This window comes from Xiphophorus couchianus, chromosome 4 (assembly GCF_001444195.1).
Source record: "Xiphophorus couchianus chromosome 4, X_couchianus-1.0, whole genome shotgun sequence".
NCBI lineage: Eukaryota > Metazoa > Chordata > Actinopteri > Cyprinodontiformes > Poeciliidae > Xiphophorus > Xiphophorus couchianus.
Window position 1 is genome coordinate 29,787,333 of NC_040231.1, and position 23,479 is coordinate 29,810,811.

General features: G+C 38.6%; 1 protein-coding gene across 1 annotated transcript in view; it reads right to left on the reverse strand.

Annotated features, from left to right (window-relative positions):
• The window catches only part of itfg1 (integrin alpha FG-GAP repeat containing 1), a 167,348-nt gene that overhangs the window by 105,440 nt on the left and 38,429 nt on the right, over nt 1-23,479 (reverse strand). The window contains exons 8-9 of the mRNA XM_028014996.1: nt 23,218-23,293; nt 12,547-12,641 (exon numbers count right to left, since the gene is read on the reverse strand). Coding sequence (XP_027870797.1) covers nt 12,547-12,641; nt 23,218-23,293 — 171 coding nt within the window. The remainder of the gene's footprint in view (nt 1-12,546; nt 12,642-23,217; nt 23,294-23,479) is intronic.

Consider the following 23,479-nt stretch of genomic DNA (forward strand, 5'->3'; position numbering starts at 1 on the left):
CTTGTTGCTAATAACTGAAAATATTAAACAAAACACAAGACAACAGAAAAAGAAATAATGGATGTTATGATCACTTATAAGAAATACCTCAACAAATCTTGTTCCTCTGTCAAAAGCCAAAAAAAATCTATTCATTTCAACTTGTAAAAAAGAGCAATATAGACACTACAAAAAAAAAAAAGTTTTATTTGCTCTACTCTAGTAAAAATGCATTTCCATCACTGCATACTGTTTGTATGTGGTGATCCCAAAGAGACACAGAAGCAAGAAACTGCACATTTTAACTATTCATGAATGTTAAACAGGGAAAGCAGGTGCAGGAGAGAGTCACCAGAGACGCTCACCAGAACTGCCACTAACAGCTCTTAATAAGACACCTTCAAGGGAAAGAAATGTAAAAAAAAAAAAACTCAGCACAGAGAATGATGTCACCTCTGCAGGGCTCATAATTACGGCTGTGTAAACTGCAAAGACGCAGCTGCAGGTGGAGAATTAGCCGGTTTTGGTCCATTTACAGGGCAGCTAGGTAAAAGGTGGAAGTAATGTTGATCCAAACATCAGCAGATTCTCATCGCTGAGTCATCAGTCGTTTCAAATGGAACAAGCTGGGGTACCTAATCATTAATATTCATACTGAAATAAAGCCTTAAAAATATGATGATTTAATTAAAACTCAATAAAAATAATCATGGAAATTGAGCCATCACTTTTACATCTTCTACATTTTTATTTCTCAGATTTCTGTTCCATAATGCATTAGGACAGTTCCCTGAAAATGACTTTTTTTTTTTTTTTTTTGCGTAGTTTTTCAACGTGACAAATTATGCTTTTAGTCGGGGTGTAATGGTAAATATACACATACTGAATCATAACAGTAAACATTCACAAGTAGATGCATTAAGGTGACAGAATGAATCACAGTCATCACAGCTTTCACCCAGGAGAGCCGCGCCTGAGAATGAAAACATAAAGACACTTTCTAAGCCTGTCAAAAAGTAACATCAATACCAAAGTGACTGGCAATGATACAATGCAGGACGTTATAACCAAAATTACTACAGTTAAGTAACACGAACAAAACAACAAAACTGAACTTGTAGAAACAGACAATTATTTTCCTAATGGAGCTGAAACAGGCAAAGTTAGTAGAAATCAATCAATCAAGTTTATTTATCACATTTCAGCAACAAAGCAGTTCATAGTGCTTTGCATCATAAAACCCCAAAAATGTCAAAAAAGATTTTACATAGTCACCAATTGAGAAACCAGTAACATACATTACATATTGCTGAGGGTTATTGTCAAAATCATCAATGTCAATCAAATATCTGGAGTAAATGTTAGATTTGTTTTATTCCTTTGTTTTTCAGGTTAATTGTTTTCTAAATCCAGTATTAAGTATTTCTAGATTTTTTTCTGGTTGTATCAAACTGAGATCTCCAAACTAAAACCAAGGTACTCGGCAAAGCGTGACTGGTGCGTACTGCTGCCCCGCCACAATGCATCTCAGATTCACTGCTGAGTCATTACTCCTTTAGTTAAAGCTACAACCTCATAAAAACAAGCCTTGGTTTTGCTCAAAATCATTGAATAGTGTATTTATAAGCCCTCAAAAGCAGTTACTTGACAGCCATGATTGGAGGTGTAATTGATCTAAAGAGGAATGAACAAGTCACTTCCAAGCTGGATATTTTTTTCTAGATTGAACTCTAATGAAATGCTGCTCTGTCTGGCTCTCATTAAGTGACCACTGAGTAATGTTGCAATGCGGTTTAAGGAGCTGCCTGTATGCCAGATGGACATAATGTTCAGCAATGATTACTGCCATAGCAGATAGAAGTGCTTGAGCTGACCGTGCTGCAGATGCTGGCAGAGAGAAGAAAAGAGCGAGTGAGAGAGCTTTCAGGTTGCTGCCAGTCTATTTGTTGGCAGAAGATGCAATGCTCATTCCGGATGGACATATTATTATGGTTTCTCCCACGCATAATCATAAATTTCCGAAGGTAAATCAATTAAAACTGGCAGTGAAAACGAGAAGATGCCAGTTATTTTTATGTCGCATTTTCAGGCCGACTGTTTCAAAGCAGTTACGGGAAGATGGAAGAGGAAAGAAACAAGTGAAAAAAGACGGATGCGCATTAAGTTTCCAATAAATACATGGCTCCGCTCCAGTTTTAGACTTAACTGGAAGCTCAGCTGATAGTGACACATTACCTCCATAATGCAAATTAGAATTATTTGGATTATGTGTCCACTGAGGAAATGGGAGTACTTTTCTCTGCTCTTACATTGAGTATAAATGTTAACATACAACAAGAAGGAAACCTATGATTTAAAGACTGAATACATAAGAAAATGATAAAAGATCTGATTCTCAGCAAGCCTAAAATAAGAGCACTGAGATACACAACAGCACACATCATGTTCACAGAAAACTAACAGAAAACGGAGCTAATTAAGAGAAGTATGTTAAAATTATAAAAACCTTATGACCTTTTAGAGCTACTTTTAGTAGAAATACCTTGAAGTAATAGCTGACATAATCGACACACACAGAAAGGTCAAAGATAAATTAGTTCACAAATGAACTGAACGTATTTTAATGACAGGAAATAACTATAGGGCACGTGAAAAAAGGACATGGAAATGCATAGAAAGCTAAGAAACTCACTGAAATCTGTCAGATTTAAGAAAGCATTCCTGCTGCTATGTGTAAATTAATATCAGTTTTTGGTGCAATTTAATCAGTCTTTAAGACTGTTGTGGAGGAATCTTGTCCCACCTTTCTTTGCTTCAGATCATCAGCTTTAGGAGGCAGCAGAAATTCATTTGAACAGGCGCAGCTCTAAAGAGATTCTTAGCAATTTATGTAAAGATTACATTAGATGTTGTCATGTACAGGCGAATTAGTTTTAAGTACTTCGGACACCTTACCTTTGCTATAAAACAGAACAATAATCTTTCTTGTAATAAACAATTTAAAAATACAGGCCAGTTCTTGAACGCGTTCATAGTAAGTATATAGATTTTAACATGTTAAAAGGTTTAATGTAATTAATAGCATTATCTCTTTTTCTATGCAACAGTTGCGTTTCTGGTATGGCTATAAATCTGAGTCAGAAGCAGCATCTGCAAACAACAAGCCTGAAATAGCATCTTAATGCTGAACATGTAGCAGCAGTAGAGACGTCCAACACTGATGTCTGTTTTCTCAGTCCACATTTCTAAAGAAGGATTTTTTTTTTCCATGAATGATCAGGGTTTTCTGAGAACACTTCACAGCTGAATAGCACTTTGCATTAATCTGATGGTTGAATAACCTAAATAGATACAAAATTATATATTTGCTGATGAGCTCATATGTCTACCTGTCCAATAATTAAGCAGCAAAAAGGCTTTTCAGATTGAAAATATTGTATTTGATTAAAATGTGACTAATTGTAAGGAATTACAGACCCTACATTTCACTCAATGAAAAGCTTTGTTATCTATGTGCAACTGTACCTAATTTTAAAAGTTGACTTTAATATGTCCAGATGTCTAAAATTTTATCAGAACCTATCTTGTTCAATTTCTTTTTTTCCCCCCCAACTAAGTCCTACAGGCAAAAAATACATCAGGCGATTGCTTTACCTTGGAGTCCTTTGGTCTGCTCTCACTTGTGCTATGACATTCCCTCTCAGGGGAACATGAGGCCTTTGCCGGCCAGGCCTTATCAGCAGACCACTGTGCTGATGTAGGCCCTGAGGCAATCAGTGTACTGTCTGTTTCTCCCCCCCCCCCAACACTGATTAGAAGAGGAGAGAGGAAAAGCCCAGAGAATATCAACCAGATCTAGTCAATACTGCAGAAAATTTACACACACACATGCACCCCCACCAACTGAGCGTTTAACATGTATCAGGGTGAGGGGGCTTCATTTGAAGGTACTAAAGCATTAAAGCTGTTGATTGATTAAATTAGAGATGGCATTTTGCTCTCTGGGTAAATATCCATGACCTTTCCTGTAACGCTTGGAAGGACAGCAAGGTATATGGAGAAAATTGATAAAACTAAGAATGAAAAGGACGAAAGATCAGAAATGAAAGATGATAAAGATCAAAGCTTTATAGACACGTGTTCATAAATGCTTATTAGGCATAAAATTATGACCACCAGCATCGGTTGGACCAAAGTCAAACTGCCGTTTCCACACAGATCCTTCACGGTCCACAAAACATACCAAGGTGTTTGGTCATGTTTGGTTTACAGCAGTAAACACTGCGATCATGGTGCAGAAGAATGACTATTACGAGTTCACAAGTTCAGAGGAGGAGGAAATAATAATTGGCAGGGTAGAAAATCTCATTTTTGTTTTTCACAGTATCAAGAAAACAAACAAAAAGAGAGCAGAAGGTGTCGGTGAAACCTTCGGACGCTGCATCGGATCAAAACTGAGCAGAGGGAGTTTAATATTTCAGTATGTACTTCCTCACGGCCTCGAACAATTGGTCCTCAAAAATCTGCTCTCAGAAAATCCGCTGTTCTGATTGTCACTGCTACCTGACGATGTACCATATCTAGCACAGAGTCAAAACAGCATCCCAGGGGACTTGAGTAATGTTGCTTTCTCCATAAATAGACACACCCATGCAATTCAGACCAATCACACAACACGTCTGCATGTATAGAGTGACAAGTTCACCAGGAGGGTTGTGAAAAGAAGGAACTGACGACATGAGGCAGAAAACAGAATGACGTGATTTTCATTACGCGACAATGAAAACTGATTTCATCAATGCGGGTCAACCAATCTTAACAGTGTAGTAGTCATTCGTGGAGATACAGACTCTACTAGACTCTCTTTGTGTCCTGTAAGTGGTGAGGTAGAGTTTTCATGAACCGGACTCACCTATCCAGTACATCCCACAGATGCCCGAGTGGAATAAGGTCTGAGATGGATTGTGTATTATATCACCTTTCAAGCAGAAACAGCAGTAACTCCTTCTGAAATATGAGCCATGGCAGCTTGTTGAAACGAACCACACAGTCCAGCCTACGCTCCCTACGTGCATCAATGATCCCTCAATGATTATCACCAGTGACTCCGTCACCAGTTCTCCATTCCTCTGTCCTGAGACCACTTTTGATTGATACTTCTTACTACCTAACCAAAACACAAACCCACAAGAGCTGCAGTTTGGAGCTACTCCAATCCAGGTGTCTAGGCTTCACAGTTTGGGTCTTGTCAAACTCACTCAAATACTTGTCCCCCTGTATCCTGTATCTTTGTCATTTCAGGACAAAATGTTCACTTGCTGTCTAATATTTCCTGCCTACTTACACGTACCATGATACTGACATCCGCTTATCCATGCAGGTGGGAGGAGGAGATGCTGTGGCGAGAGGTGAGGGGTAATCTGTTGTACGCACATTACCTGTCGGTGGTCATAATTAAAATCAGAACTCAGGATGAGCAGGATTTCTCATATACATATATATATATATATATATATATATATATATATATATATATAAACTGAGGCACTTGAAGATTACCTACTGACACCGATTTCTTATCATAATTTGTGAAACCTTCTGGCAGAACAAAGGCAGACGATGAAAAGGCCATTGGCAGAATGAGATAACAGCGCAACAGCGTAAGTAGAAAGCCATAAGATACGGTCTTTGCAATTGAACAGAAGGCAGGAAGTAATTTAGGACATTTTCCCCCAGGACAGAATGACAATGTTTCCCCTGAGTTTTGTTTTTATTAGTCTGCAGATCTGTGGTGTGATTTTAAAGCAAATCATATTGGGCCTTGCATGTACAACTCAAAAGTCTCTAAGGTGAGCTAAAATAGCCAGCTTGGGAGCGGAACATTTGAATCAAATTATGCAGGAGTTTCTGGCATTTAATCAACAACCAAAGCAAAGTATCTGTAGAATGTCAAGTGAATGTCTTCTTAGGATAATCAGTTGCTTAAGAATCTCTAATTCAAATGTAGTTTCTGCGTCTAAATAACTCAGACTTTTGCTGGATCAAATGTCAACAATATTAACTTGAAATGAAATGAAATGAAATGAAATGAAATTTATTCGAACATGATACAAATATAAAAATAAAATAGTGCACCGTAACAACTTGAAATTGCTTGTAAGCACGTGTGTGTGCGTGTGTGTGCTACAAGTGGGTGAGAAACGCGTTAGCGGAGAGATCAAAATGACCTAGTTAATGGAGATGAAGACGATGATGGGATTTACGCTCGTGAGGTAATCTGATACCTTTAATGGCGACGGAGAGAAGGATTCTGCATATAAATGACTTTTTATCTGCCAGCAGGAAAACTCGGCGCACTAATGACTTACCGTGTGAATCTGCGTCGCCGACATGCGCGCATCACACACTGAACCGTACGATACGCATGCAGGAACACATGAAAACCCAAGAAAAAAAAAAGGCTATTAATGTAGAAAACATAAATAAATAAAAGATAGCTTCCCCGACTTTGCTGATGACTAAAGTGAAAAAAAGCGACAGCATGCTCGCAGACTCCCATTGATTCACTTTGACGGAGAGAGCTGCCGCTTCATTAGGCCAAGAAATTAAAATGTGGGTGGCCTGTGGTGTAGGTGGTGGTGGATGGGATTTATGGAGTGATGTGGGGAGGTGCTGTAACACTGTCGGACTAGGCAGTCTGTGGCTAAATGAATAAAATAAATAAAGAAAGAAAAACATCTGAAACAAATGACTTTTGTATACCCAGCACTATACTGACTAAAGCTCATTACATTAACACTGACACTAAAAAAACAGCAAGTGACAGAATGCAGGGGAGAGTGGAAACAGCACGTAGTTACGTAGCCATTGGCACCCTGGAAGTTGGTCCAGTTTTGGCGTGAGTGTGTAATTGTGTAAATGAGGTATTGATTATGTGTCTTTGTGTGCAGCAATCATGCACAGCACCAAAGAAACCGAGAGGTGAAACCAATAACAGGAGTTAAAATGCAACATTGTGCTGGAAAACCTCGGTTCCTGGAATTCACTCTGATGATGATGATACTTTGACATTCACCCACATAACCACTGCTACATGACCCGAGTATTCGCCATAGCAACAGTTCCTCTGACTGTGCCAAGTTGTAACTCAAGGCTAAACATTTTTCTGCATTCCCTCAAAGTATGCTGCTGAAAATAGCTGGGTGCACTTAGTTCTTAAAAACAAGCTATATGTGCTTATTTTTATAACAGAGAGAAAAATCGGGAAAGTTGGTGGAATTTAATGGATAATGGTTCGAACTTCCTACAGATTTTTAACAATAAGTAGATTTCTATTCACCATATAATTGAGCAATTTGACATCTTAAAAATAAATTCACTTAATGGAAACACGTCAATTTTGAAAAAAAACCCAACAACAACAACTTGTGTTTGTTGCCAAAAGGTTTTGGTGCTGCAATGATAGATTTTTTTTGGTCATATCAAAATTGGTTCAGCTCACAAAACTGCAATTGAAACACTTTTTTTTTTTTGCGTCACACGAGTTACATGATCAACAACAGGATGTTACCGCTGGCGCAAACCACAAAGAAGAAAACGACAGGAAGTAGTTGAAGAATTATGGCGCATCACGTTTTTTAATTACTTGTTGCATTAACAAACTTATTCACATGGGATTTTAATTGTGTTTCTTATTTAATGGAAACACAGTAATTGCAAAATTGTGTTTATTCAACATTAGCAGAGTACTGAAAAAGTTTTGAGCACATTTGTAATGGAAATGTCGCTACTGACAGTTTCAAATATTCCTACTTTTGTCACATCGGAACCAGAAACTTTAACCTCTTTTGTAGAAAGCTTAGCTAGGACTGATTAAAATTATTTTGTTATTTTAAATGGAGAAAAATCTTTTGAAATACAAGTAGACTGGCTTACGAGTTTGGTCACGCAACAAATTAAACTGAACTTGAGGTTCCACTATATTAAAAAAAATCAACTAAATGGCAAAAACAACAAAATAAACCCCACAAATTTAACGTCAGCGATCGTAGCGATGCTTGGACAACAGTACAACTTTGATTACTTTAGTGATTTGATTAGTACATAGTGTATATCAGTGAAGCACATCTACAGTATGAGTGTTGCAGACATGTGGTTGTCGGTGTCCATTTACATGCATTAGCTTCGGTGTAAATGGGCTCACTGATTCTCAGGAAGTAGTTGAGCCAGTGATGGACTGACTCCACACGTCTTTCTGTCAGATGGATGGACGGGTTGGGGGTGGGTTGGTGTTGCTGCTGCCTGCTGCCAGGGCCACCTTTTTGACTCACCAACTAACCTGAAGGGTTGGAAAGATGCAGTCTTCCTCACACTGACAGGGGAGCAGCCTCAGTGTGGAATTGGTTCCAGACTGAGCTTAGCAAAGGAATGTAGTTAGGTGAGATAAATCAATGTGCATTAAGACGTGTAAAGGAAAATAAAAAACGTCGCTCATTATGCAGGTTCTGTTTTTAACCAGGATTTTTGACTAATATTGCTCATTGTATGAGGTTTCTAATTCATCTCTAACATGCTGCCAAAACAGTGACGGCCTGCTGAGGGATGGAGTTTACTGAAGGTGCCCTTGCTAACCCGACACCAGGATCTGTGCAAACAATCTTTAGATTCTGGTAAAGTTCTGCAGCTATGGAGTGTAAACTGTTTTTGCCAAAAGACAATTTAGGGGAAAAAAAACTTTTTGGGGAAAAAAAAGGGCATTATTTTAGGTGATGATATGAAGGACTTTTACCAACAGTGCAGTAAGTATAAACTAGTACTGAACATTACATTTACAAATAGGCTTATAGAGCCTATTCTAAATCTCTCCTACATGCTGTGATATTTTCTTTAACCAACAAGGAGAATATTCCAGACTATCACATCTATCTAATACCCTTGTCCCTAGTGGGGTCAGGAGGTGCTGGTGTTTATCTCCAGCTAACATTCCGGGCGAGAGGCGGGGTCACCCTGGACAGGTCGCCAGTCTGTCGCAGGGCAACACAGAGACAGTAGAAATGCTGTCTGTGGCCAGGAATCGAACCCAGTGATTCACCTGGGTTCGGCAACAGCTCTACCAACTGCGCCACTGTGCAGTCTGATTATCACTTGCTGTTAATACAAATTGAGTGCTCTTATTGTTGTAGAGCATAAAGAGTCTTTACATATGAAATTAAATAAATACTATTATTCATAAGTGAATAATAAATATGCCAAATAAATAATGGCCCCTGTGAAATAACAAATATATTTTTCAATTGGGAGCTTATTTCCTAAATAAAAACTTTAGCTATTTATTTAGATATTTATTTGTGAATTTTTTCCATTGTTTATTAATTTCTTAATGGCGTTTTACTTTGTGACACTTTTTTTTTAAACTTATTTATGTGATTTTTCATATATCATTGGAGTACGGGAATTCATCTCTAATCAAAACCTTTACTTTTTTTTGTTTTAATGGGGACATTTATTTATTTCACAGAATATACATGAAATCATTTATCAATAATATAACTTATTTGTGGAATTTTGAATGAAACGGCTCTCCATTGTAGTGAACGTAAGCCGAATCACAAGAACAGCAGGAGCGTCAGCAGAGCTCATCACTTCTTTGTGGTTTGCCTTGACTCGGGGCCAGGAGACGTGGCCGCCGGCCAAACACTTGCTGCTTGGGTCACTCACTCATCGCTGGCAGGTGTGCAGAGTGCGAGAATCTTGTTCTTAGTGCTTACACTCCACTAACAATCCAAACCAGACAGGATTAACACCTACTGTGTTTAATCAGATTCAGTGCTCCAGTATGTTGTGTCAGCTGTGTGTTGAAAACGTTTTACACCAAACATAAATTCCAGTTTAGTTCTAAGATGCTTAAAAAAAACAAAAAAAACACTGATTGGTCCTTACTTTGAAAGATTGTGAATGGATAAATACTGCTCAGCGTCAATGTTAACATAAGAAAAAAATACAACTAATAAAAGTGTCATGGTCTGAGATTTCTGTCACCTTGTTGTTGGTAGGAATATTTCAGATAGTCTGGTTAGTGTGTGACATAAAAAAATACACCCTGTCTACCTGCTTCAATTTGTCTGACAGTTGAGTCACACAATTACACTGCTGTCTGTGGTATTATCCCATTGTGTTACTGAGGGTGCGGGTCTAAGAGAGAGAGGAGCTCTGAGTGGCTATAAATGGGATCAGTGTGTGTCTAGAAAGAGCAAAAATGAAGCAGACTGTGGGAAGCCCCCCCGCAGACTCCTGTAATCCTGTCAGCTGAAGGCCTGGAGAGACTGCAGGGGTAGAGCTACAGCAACGATTGCATTTTTTTTAAATGCACAAGTCAAGACAATATTTTCCGTAGGAGTGTCCAAGCAGTTCCAAACAGTTGTGGAAGTTTAAAGAGAAATAGATTTGGCCCTCACTCCACCCACTATTGTCTTCGCCGTCTCTTTCTTTGACAGTAATGACGGTCTCTCACACACAACAACAAAGAACACAACGTGTGTTTACTTCATCCATCAGCCCTGATAAGTCCTCCCTTCCCCGCCCTCTTCAACACGCCTCCTTTCTCTTGTTCTTTCAATCATTTTTGGTCGTGCTGACAGTCCCAAAAAAAAACAAACAGAAAAAAAGAAAGCATTTCTACAGAATGCGCACATCTATGAGGTCTGACGTGTCTTTCATACACACGTGTGCATGTGTGGGAGAGGACTGGGAATTAAAAATGAGCGAATGCCAGTTCTCTGGTCAGAAGAAATTATAGGGAGCCCCCTTGCCAAAACGTACAGCTAACGGAGAGAATCACACAAGATGTTATGTAGGTGGTTGTGGAGCGGACGTGTGCTCATTTGGGTGCAAGAACAACTTGGCGTGAACATGTTTGTATGCGCTACATTAAATGCATACACGTTAATTAGATGAAACTACATGAGCGAACGTGTGTGCAAATCTGTCACATTCACACTGTTCCACAAACAAAGTGATGTCCTGAATCAGCCCAGACCTCCTGCAGTGAGCCACATGGCTACTGGCTTCTTGAAATAGACAACAATTGTATCAGAGAAACAATTGGTGAACTGCAGGTAAATATTTGTCGTGTTGGGATTCGAACTAAATTGTTCACATGTTGAAATATTTTAAAGTATCCATTTCTAATGCAAAGGTAGTTTTATGTTTTAACCTGTCATGAAAAACGTAAGGTGGGATTATCATTGCTCTTTACTAAGAACAAGAAACCTGGTTCAGGCTGGCCATTGAAAGATGATGAAGCTAAATACCATCCAATCTTGGAAGACTTCCTGTTATTAACTGTTAGACCTGAGACTGAGGCGAGTTTGTCTTCCAGCAGGTAAATGACCCAAATCATGCAGCCAGAGCCCTTAAGGAATGGTTGACAAACCAAAGGTCTTTTTGGGAAAGACTCACCAAACAGAAGGAACTAAGGGTGTTTTCACTCCTGATTGTCCGGTAGAGTCGGTTCGATTGTGGACCAAAATTGTGACATTTGTTATTGCATTTTCACCTGGTGGGGTTTGCTTTCACGTCGACAAATGAAAGGGTTTCTTTAGAGAAACCTGTTCCCCCAGTCACCTGCGGTGGCACATCAGCAAGAACCGCTGAAGGAAATGACACGAAAACATGAGCGTAACTTCCTTCCTCACAAAACGTAAACAAAATGGAGGGCCTTCAGATTTTAGCGGTTGTAGGATTTCTCATTTGTCTTTAGTAAAAGACCTCGAGCCGTTTCTCCTGATAGCAATAGACTCTCGCGTTTGCTTTCCCAGAATCCCTTGCATTCATATATGCATTTGAACCACACCAGAGTTAATTCCTAATGAACCAAGATCTAAATTTTTTGGCAAACCAGAGTTTGCATTTTTGGTCCACATCAGGGTGAACCAAAAGTGCATTCACACCTTCCCAAATGAACTAGACTTTCTGGGCAAATGATTAAAGAGTTTGATTAAAGTGGACTAAACAGGGCTAGTCTGAAAACACCCTACGGCTACATTAAAGCAGACTTTTTCACCGCAGTGAATGGTCCAATTCCAGTCTTTTCACCCCTCCTCTACAGAATTTGCAGTCAGTTCTCCACAGAAGACTCTAGCTAGTAGTTGCGCTTTGTTTTTATTCACTTCCTTTGTGACAAAACTGTCAGCCCTCAATAACTTTAAAATCGATCCACAGTCGGTGACATTCATTATTACTTCCGTGTGTGCCGTCTGCGTTCTCCTTATGCGCATGTGGGTCGCTTTGGGGTTATAAACCATTGACACAGAAGTCTGATGGTGGTCACATTTGCTTGTGCCATAAATCTGGGCACTGCTTGAGCATCAAAAAGAATCTCACAGTAGATTTTATTCAATAACTCAGATGAGAACAAGAGGACAGTTTCTTTTTACTTTGGGATTCAATTATTCCCTCCCACAGGATTGTCCATTAACCAGTATATCAGATGACAGCAAAGGTCTGAGCAGGACAAAGCAGGTTAACCGCTGAAAGTGGTTGAGTGGGTGTGTGTGCGTGTGTGTGTACCTCTTCTGTACTCCGCTTGGCGATGTAGATGACACTCTTCTGACAGGCTTCATCCAAACAAGCGGGGAGAAGGTGATCCTGATAGCCATCTCCATCTGCCAGAATAAAACACAAAGTAAGATCAGGGAATAAAAATACAGGGTTGAACTGAAGAGATACGTGAGACTTTGCTTTCCCGCAACTGTGCTATTTTAATATTCTCATTCCATCTCTACTCCGTGAATTTGTTCTGCTGTGACTTTGAGAGCAGCAACGTTTCAGGCAACAAAGGAGTAGGTGCTGTGTTTTTTTTTATTTTCCATGTGTGAACTGGATCACAAGAACACCTGCTTGTTTTCCACCAGCACACACAAATCCTAGCAGCACTTGTCTCTTTGATGTCTTTCAATAATGTCTCTAGACTTGAACAATGAGTTCCCAACTCTTTTTATCCAGTACAAGTAATTACTGCCATTTCATTAATATTAATTGATATCAGGATTAAACCACGCGGGGTTTATTTGGAGTACAAGTTAGAAGTGAATTTCCCTCAGTTAAAACAGAGGATATTCAAAACCAAAAGGCTTCACTGGACCAGGTTCAGCTGTAGCTCAGGTTTACGTAAAAGGAACAAATTTTCTATTTGGTGCTGCTTAACAAAATGTTTTTGATAAAATGTAAAGCTGTTGTAACATGAAGTTATTTTGTTATCCAAAAGGTTTGTTTTAAATACCACAAGGTCAAGCACCAGGAATACATACAACAGAACATATTTTGAAGAGCAAAGGGTGTTGACACCTTGGCAACATTGAATACATACATGAATCCAAATATCAGAGAAGGCTGAAACTTAGAAACAAATATTAAAAAAGATTCCTGGAAAACTCCAGAGCAGAACAAAACGTCTGCAAATGTACAAGTGTTAGACGGAAAATAGTTTTTGAAATTAAAAAGATTTTTCATTATATGATGAATTACTACCCACTGCTACCAACATTGAGTAGGCCACTTTCTGCACCATTGACAGCCTTGAGCTTTTAGACAAAGAAATTGGAAATATGGATTTTAAATTTGATCATGCCAGTTGACTATTAACAAAGATTTAATGCAATATTTGTGACCATGAATCAGTCCTTGCATCCACTGTGCTTTAAGTCTCCGTCACGCTAATTAACATACCACGTATTTTGGCATAACTACGTCTTGCATGGGTCTAAACATGAAGAAATGTAATGCCTTTGTAAAAAAATATAATAATAATAATTGCTTAGGAAATATGTGTGCTGTTTCTGATGTGCTACTGTGTTTTGAAAGAGGTGTGTGTGTGTTTGCATGAATGGATGAAGAGTAAAAATTAAGCAGGACCCACGGAGTCATACTTTGCCTTAGGTGTGCTGTTAAAACTGCAGTTCAATAAGCTGCAAATGGATGTTTGCAGGAGCTCTCCAGAAGAAAACTGATAATGGAACAGTTGTAGATTGTTTTTTGTTTTGCGTTTCAAAGTCAGTGAAGTAAAGTGTGAACCCACTAAGGAACTCAGCGGCTGTGCTTGGCATCACTTAGCAACATGGGAGGTTTCCGTTATGCATCTAAAAGCCAAACCGGATGGATGGATGGGTGGATGGGCGAGTGGGTGGATGGATGGAAGATTTTCACTAATTTGATAAGCATCATAGTTTATGGTTTACATTCCAGGAGGCTGTTCTTGTGCATTTCCACTAACTGACAAGTTTCATCCTGTGCTCATAAAGTTATTATTTACATTTTTTCTTTAAAAAGTCGATTTTAGCCCGGGTTGTCACTGCTCTGTTAATCCAAATTTGCTTCAACATGGTAAGAGCCAGACTCCCTAGCAGATGTTGTGCCCTGTGGAAGAGGAGAACCGAATGACTCTGATGATGAATGACAGCGCAAAGATGGGGAGGAGGAGAAACTCAAAGTGGCTGTCAGGGGCAACTGAGCGAGAGGCAGAGTGGGAGAAAAAGAGATAGATAATTAGATGCTGAAAAAGCTAATAAGTCAAGATTCTGTGAATTTAAAAGACTCCTTTTCATGGTATAAAACATGCAAAATGTCTAGTTTGGACTCTATAGCATCCTAAGTTTAGGGTAAGCATCAGATTAAAAAGAAAAACCGACATGGATGGAAGGACACATCCGAACGGGCTGCAGGATTGCTGCTAATATCTACCGGCACATGTACTGTAACATATGGTGGGACAAAACACACTCCCACATCCCCCCACCAGCAGAAAATTATTCAGACGTGAGCAATGCTTTCTAATTAGTTGCATTAATGTTGAAACAAGGCAAATAAATTCAAATAAGAGCATGTGTGCATCGAGGCGTGCTCTACTGGAAAGTTTCGGCGCCAAAACACCAAGGTGGAGAAAAGCAAAAGGTTTAGGAGAGAGTCAGTCCTGCTGAGGTTATTTCTTTGATTATTCAGTTCTTCAGCGCACACACTCCCCCATCCTACTTGCCCTTTCCTGCATCTTCCATCTCGTCTATTCATCTGACTCTGTAATAGTCCTCTTTACTCGACCACCTTCGCCTCCTCAGTCCAGTCGCCTTTTTTCCTAATGCTCGCCTTTTTACCTTTCCTTCTATCTTTCTTTCAACTTCTCTCATCTTTGAGTCTGTCTTCCCCTCTCGCATTATCCCCTCGTACCCCTTCAGTTGACGTGTGGCATGTTGGAGACGGGTTGAGGGAGCTGTGCACTGAAGCTGCAGAATGGCGCTGGACTGGAGAAAACGGCATCAAGAAGGCAAAGTGGATAAAAAGATGAGAGACTGCAGACCGTACGATTAGGCCGTGTGACCTGGTGGCATATTACACGCTGCAAAATATCCCGACGTCTGCCAATTATCACACGTGTTCACACAAACATACTTTGAGACATCCCACCTAACAGATGCTTGCTGTAAGATACGCAAAGGACAGGACCCTGCATTGGGTCACAGTAACAAACTTTGTCGAACAATAAATTGTCCCAGAAAGTATTGCAATAATCAATAGTATTGTTGTTTTGAGACCATTTTCAAGTTATATATTGATAATGGCATAAAATTGCGACTTTATCCTCTCAAAGACTAATAAACTAGAATTTTGTACAAAACTCTCCAAACTGGCATTGGAATACATTTTAAAATTACAAAATAAAACACAACAACCAAAAACAATCAATAAAACGGAAATAAAAAACACATACAACCGAAACAATGAATGAAAATGGACTAACCCTGTAAACAAAATTGCCCTTCAAACAATATTTTTCATCAGAATGGAAATTACAGGACTCATTTTATTTTATCATGAGACGAATTGATCATTTCATTCAACCAAGAGGTTGACTGCTGAAACTGGTATGTTCATAAAATGATCTATTCAAGTCTTACTTGAAAAGTTGGGATAGTAATCAAACCCCTCCTGTAGTCACTGACCGGTTTTGTCTCACATCTTTCTCATCTTCATCTCCCTCTACAGATCATAATAGAGGAACTGAAACAATACTACGCATCATTTGATATAAATATCGAAATAATACACCCAGTGAGGAAAATGGGGCATGGATTGAGAAGAATGAATAGGCAAAATAAACCCAACAATGGTAACAGTGATCGGTGAAGAAGACTAAAGAATCCCTTTAACAACAACGCAATAGTACAAACAAAAAGGAAACCGAGAAACAAACAAAGATATAAAATAATTAAAGTACAACTACAAAACAAACAATCTTTAACACAAAACCAAAACTGAATCGTTAAGATCATGAAAAGTGTCTTGTTAACACAGTATACCAGTATTGGTATATGCCAATACTGTAGCTCTGAACTGAGGCTCAATGAAAAACACATTTATTCATTTGAAAAGTGCAAATTGGGAAGATGGTCCAGTTGGTAATTCATATTTAAGGTCACCACTTAACTGTAGTGAATGCCATTAGGAAAGAAGACTTTTCTTTCAGTAAGGGACACTTTGCTCATGGAGGAATTTTGATATTTGCTACAAACTGCATGTTAAAATGTGCAAATGATGAACTAAATTCAGCAATTGCAAACCACAAAAACGTTTGCATTAGGGCTAATGTAAACTCTTTGACAAAATGGAGCTTGATTAGGTTTTTATTATTCCTCCTGGGACCTCTTTCCTTCATTAGGAAGTCTAGAGAGGGATGTCTTTGGCACAAATACACACACGTGGCACAAAGTAAAAGCCACTTTGATCTCAACAAGACAAGCAGCACTGCACTACATCTGTTTGAAAAAGGTACAGGCCTTTCTCTGGGAGTGAAGGAAAGTGATGGAGCCAAAAGAGAAAAAAGAAGAAGAAGAAGAGCGTAGAAAAGCAGCGTAGGCTGGTTAACAAGACAGGACAGGACAGCCAGTAAAATTATATATAAAAAAATGCAGGAATAGAAAAAAAAAAAGTGCAAAGTGGTTGAGGGGAGAATGAGGCTGACAGAACAGAGGGAGGGAGGTGAATGTTACACGATATAATAAGATGAGTGGAAAAAGAACGCCTGAGGGCAGAGTAGAGACAACTAGGCTGCGCACATGCTGACTTACCTGCCTGGAAGCACACACTTCATCACCCACACACACAGAGGGCATGATGACAGCCTTTCCCATTTTGAAAAAACACGTTTAAACATGCTGGGATTTTGCCGTTTCTAAAAACATAAAAAATGTGCCCCTTTGCTGGTCTCTGTGTTCCACCTGCACTGATGCCTGGTGACACATCCGGTTGTGAAACTTCACTGCGTTTTACCTAATGATGAATTATGCATCAGCCGCTGTCACTTTGAAAAAAGCAATTACTTGAGTGATCAGGCAGATGGTTGTGTTTTGTCTGGCATATGCTGTGCATTTATTATGGGAATCGGGCTAATAGCAGAACCGTTCGCTCATAAACACGAGACAGTGGATGGGTTTCCTATTGCTTTCCATGGCCGTTCTAAAGGTAAACGCATGGCTGAAGATGAATCAATGCTTTCTGCACGAATAGAGAAAAAAAATCTAATTTGTGAAAGGTAGGTTATGATTAAAAATTCAATTTCAGTACGATAGTCTCATACTCGACTAAAATCACATTGTTAGCTTAATGTGTTTTGTGAAAATGTTTGGAGATCAAATAAAATGTATTGTTTTTCTTTGTCAAATTAGAGGACACTGACAATCCACTGAATACGTATTAGAAACAGTTTAACTGGATGAGAACGATCACTTTCTCCAGATGGAGCGGGGTTCAAAACCAGCAGACAGTAGGATGAACCCCTACCACAGTGTTATATACCAATACTGTAGCCCTGAAACCCCCAGAACTGAAAGGGATGGATGGAAAGATGGACAGAAGGATAGACGGATGAGAAAATGGATAGATGAGTAGATGAATCTGTACATGATGGACTGATGTTAATTGAATTGTTGGATGATGAAAAAAAATGGATGGACAGACGGATGGCTGATGAGTAAACATGGATGGATGGACAGATGGACGGACGGACAGACGGTGTTTAAACAGAGATAATAAACTAAGAAAACCAATATTTCTTATATGTTTTGTGCATGAAAATGCTTCTCTACTCTCAAGGCTTTAAAGCTACAGAGGACATTGAAAGAACATAGCTGTCTTTTAATCACAACAAATATCACTTTACAATCTGATGTAAAAATTAAAACAAATTTAAAATGCATTGTACGATGAAAAATTATATTGATGAATAATTGCCCAATCTTCTGAGAAGGTCAAATGTACTACTCAGACTTAAACATTGTAACATCTGTACCTCTGCTGCAGCGCAGAACTTTAGCTTTTCAGCAGTTTTTAGACGAAGCCAAAACTGCAGTACAGGTGGAAAACAGAAGTTTTCCACCTGTACTGCAGTTTCTACAGAAGTACAGGCAGGCTGGCGCATACAGTCCTTTATGTGTTGAGAAAAATGTAGCGCTGAACAGGGGGAGAAAAGAGCAGGTAAAAGCAGAGAGTGAGAATTGACAATGTGATGTGTGATGGAAATAATTCCCACTCCAGATCACACAGGGATCCAGCGCTGCTCTCTACTCTGCCTCACATCGTCTCTACTTTCTATTTTCTATCCGTGCTGCCTACACCGTGGTGCTTCGATTTGCTCTCGTCTGTACTTTCTGCCGTGTAAGATATTCCTTATTCTGTCTCTTCTGTTTTTGTCCATTACATCTCTTATCATTTATGGTCAATTTTTTTAAGATAAAGACGGAGATAACAATCGTCCACGCTGCAGTAAAAGAGAAATGCATTCTAATAGAATTCAGTGTTTGCCAGTAACGTTGACAAAGTTAGAGCAGGAGGGAAACACATTCATTCTGTTTGTTAGTGGCCACGTAAATAATAGAATACATAGGAAGAGACAGGGGACACAACGCCTTACAAAACAAGATGGAGGATTCACTTGCCTTTGTGACCACACTTGGTTCTTATAGGATCCAGTCTACATTGTATATCGAATAATGCTAAACAATCGGGATAAAACAAAGAATTTTTCATTGAGGTGAGCACACTGTCTTTTAGGATTCTTCCAATCAGCCTGATATATAACATAAGAAACTAGAGATGCACCCAGACATCAGGTGGTGATTGGAATCAACATTTTTTTTTTTCTTTTTTCTTGATTGGCCCTGATGTGTGACGAGCTGCTTGGAAATTTAAAGGTCCAAACTTTTTCTGCTCAACAGATATGCATTGATGTGGAAAATGTTAGTGAAGAAGACTCAGACTTTGCTATTTTCAGTAGCAAATTCTAAAATGAAGTCAGAGGAGATATGGAAACATTAAAATGTGATCAATTGTTTTCATCATATCAAGTGGTTTAATCAAGCTGCATGAGAGCGAGAGAGAGCAAAACTTCAAGGAGATTAAAAAAAGGCCAAATATAACACAACAGAGTCATTTTTTTGCCTTTTGAGCTTTGTAACTATGACAGATGTGAAAATGGTGAATGCTTTTTACATATTTCACATTTAAAATGTGAAAAGGGCACGAAAGCTGATAGTGATGGTTGACTAATGACTATTTTAGCAAAAGAATTCCAGGACTATGGTCAAGTGATTAAAAAGAAAGTAAAATACACTTTATCAAAAGATAGCAAAAGAAAATGAAGATTGTTGTGTTAGGCATGCTTGACTTAAATCAAAATCCAAGGTAAAAATAATGAGGCTTTAAGGTTTCAAAGTCCTCAGAGGTGAGAAAACCTAATGAATTAGGCCCGGGAGCAGCCAGGCTCTAATTTAAAATTAAAAGCGTTGAAATGAAAACTGATAGCTCTGAAAATAAACAATGAAATTCTAAATTCATTTAAATCGACTAAAGACATCAGAAAGTAATTGCATTGGATGGTCATAACTTTTTTTTCCTTTTACAAATGGAGATTTGAAATCAACATAAAAGTTCTAATTGGTGCATCTCTGTTAGAAAACACCAGATCTGACATTGTTATTGATGTTGTCTCGCTTTGCCATCACAAAATATGTTTGACAAAATAATGTAGCTGTAAATCTCTGCGAGTTAAATGTATTTTTAATTATTTGCTGCAGTGTATCTGAAGTTATCTAAATTAATCCACAATCACTCATTCAGTTGTTTGCACAGATCAGATTCGCTGGTGTTAGATATAACTCAAAATAATTGTAAAAAGTGACTGCAGGAAATTCATTTTCCAAATTAAATTTAAAAATGATTTGTTTTATGTTTAGATCACATGCAGAATATGGATTAAAAGAAGAAAGCAAAACAATGTAGTAAAATCTGACCCTCAGCTGTTGACAAAAGCATCTGAAGAAGAAAACATTGAATGAAAGACAAAAGAAAATAGGGAAAAAAAGAAAAACTTTAGTGAAACTTAACATAATAGGGAGGTTAGGGGGGGATCCAATAAAAACAACAAAAATACTGATAATATTCCAGAGAGAATATGAACATGTACATATTCAGACACAGCATACAGGACATTTCCCTTCAGGCTCATAGATCATCAGCAATTTGGGAAGGGCAAGTTTGTTCACTAAATATTTGATGGGCACCCCGAGCTGCAGTGAGATTAAAAGATTAATCTTGGCAGCAGAGATGTGTTTATCGGCGTAAAACTGTTACTGTGTGTTTGGCTGCGTGTTTATGTGCATGTGCAGCACAAAGAACTAAATTAATATTGAATAAACAACGCTCAACCATTGACAGCTTTTTAAACAAACAGCGCAGACAGATAGAGGAGTGAAATATCAATAAACTAATTAAGTTTATTAGAATATTTAAGAGGGCTTACACATATTTAGCAACTAATTGTCATAATGAGTAGCACAGACAATTACCTATTTATTCAGCTGTATTGCACAGTATTGCCACAGTTCCAAACTAAAAAAAAAAAAAAAAAAAAAAAAAAGGTTCTTTCTCCTGCTGACTTTGCTGTTTTCTTCCAGACATAACTAGAAATGCTCAGTCAGCATGAAGCAGCAGATTTATAATCCAAAAGAAACAACAAAAAAAACAAAAGCCAGGCCGTACACGAGTCGATATGCTGGGATATTTGGCCCGCGGATATTTAGGTGCTCCCTGCTGTTACTGCTGAATTAATGCGAACAAGGTCTGACACTGTCTCAGACAGAAGCAGTGCTGCAGAATCAGCTGGATGCATGCTGACTTTGGGGAAGTCGTTTTTGTTACTGTGGGGAAAACAAAAGCAAAAATGATTATACCAATTTTAACGCTGCCCCCTCTCCCTCAAAAAAGAGGGAAAAATTTTCACTTAGCAAAACCTTTAAAAAAATCCAACCAGCTGAAACAGATCTGAACAGAAAGAAGGTTTAAAACTAAAAAGACAGAACATTACGACCACCTGCCTAATATTGTTTTGGTCTCCCTAACTTTATTGTTTTTCACATTAGAGACAAGCTTAAGTAGCCAGCGTTGTTCTCCTCTTCTGTCCTCAGTGTGGTCGCTCTGATGGACGACCAAGGGCCTCTTTAGGCAGCCTGGAGATTTGTGAACCAGTGGAGATTTGCTGAGGAGAAACGTAAAGCTGAGCCTAACAATGAATCTCGCTGGCCAGGATTGTTTAAAAGGATAAGATCCTCACAAAAATCTGGCTCCATATGGGATTGTGGGCTTGTCTTGTGTGGGACTCCGTGCCTGTGACTGTGTGTGAGAGATAAGCCTCGTGGGTAAAGGGTGAGAGTGTGTGGTTTTTGTGCGCGTGATGAGAGGGCTGCAGTGAAACCGTCAAAGCTAGGGAGACCATAAGGTCTTATTTAGAATCCTTTGAAGCTAGGCGGCTTCAAATGCAGAAGCTTAAAAAGCCTAGAAGAAGAGAGAAAAAAATGAATCTGTCACGCAGAAGTCACAAACACATTTGTGACCCCAAGGCAACCTGGCCAGGGATGCATATTTACTTATTCTGTATTGTTCCATATAACTACTGCTATCCATTCCTCAAACCTCAACAATGCAGTTGCTTTAATGTTTTATAGAGATGTAAAATCATATTTCAATCAAAGCATTAGATGATACACAATCAAGCTGCATTCATGCTTTCTTTGTGAAGTGCCATGACGCAGCATGTGTTGTTAATTAAATTGAAAGGATGTCCTACTAAATTGTTCTAATGCCAGAACTAGTCGTCCAATGACACTTTTTATGTTTTCACAAACAAAATGAAGGCATTTTTTGCATTTGTTTCAACTAAAACAGTTTTTTGTTTTTTTTACTGTGAAGCTTTGCTTTGTAGCTGAATCAGGTATGGACTCAGGTGTTCCCAGACACACACGACCTTGGGCTGCGGCTGCCACTAGAAACACCTTATATTAACAAGCACCATGTGCTTTTCAGCGACATTGTTGTTCTTTCATACACATCTGTTATTTGCTGCTGTTGCTTCTCGGTTCTCTGTTTTGATCTGCTTTATTCTCTCTCTCTGCAGATGTAGATGCAGATTCCTACCGTTGTCTTGTATTCTCCGTCTCCCTCTTGTTCTCACTTCTATTTCTCTCTCACTCTCCCTGTTAACGTTCTTCCCTACCTCTTTTCTTTCTTTCTTTTAATTTTCCCCTCCGTCTCGGTGTCTGTTCCTATTAACAAATAAACCCAAAGCAAATTCTAAATAAATTTTTTATGTATATAAAGCGGAGCATTTGTTTGTTTATTTGGATCCCCCATTAGCCACATCATAAAGAAAAAAAAAACATTATTGCAAAAACAGTTACACTCACTTAATATAACATTAGTAGCTTAGTATAGTGTTTCATAAATGGGTCCTTTAAAAATTAATATCATAATGTCCCACTTGTTATTTCTGGTACTCAGACAACAATGCTCATAGATATACTGTCGGATAAACATGGAGGGAGGAAAGAAAACAAAGACGCACCAGATCACATGCTAACTTTGGCTTTTAATACGTTAGAAAAACAACTAGCCCTTTTTTATGTTTTCAAACCTGCCAATTTCGACGTTGTTAATTTTTCCTACCTGGTATCTATACCTGCTATACCTATAGCTACACCTGCTACACTAATAATTGAAAAGTAGATTTTCCTATGAATACAGAAAGATTTGTTTAAATAAAACAGCATTAGAAAACACAAGATTATCATAATTAGGGCTCTGCTTTAAACCAACAAGACTATTCGACCCAAGGAAAGGAAAAAAGCTATTTTTAATTCTTACCAAAGTCGACAAAGGAGGACTGCCCGATTTTCTTTGCTGGACTTGAGACGACGTCCCCCTTGGCAAAGGTCCCGTCCTGGGAGAACAACACAGAGAAAACGAGGGAAAGAAGAGAGAACAATAAAATAATGCAGCTACATAAATGCTCATACATTTTTCAAATGCTCAACTGTACTCTCGATTGTTTAACTGCCATAAATAAATCAGCCATCACTTGAATTTTGTTTTACAGTCACAGACCCAGTGGATCAATAGGGCCATA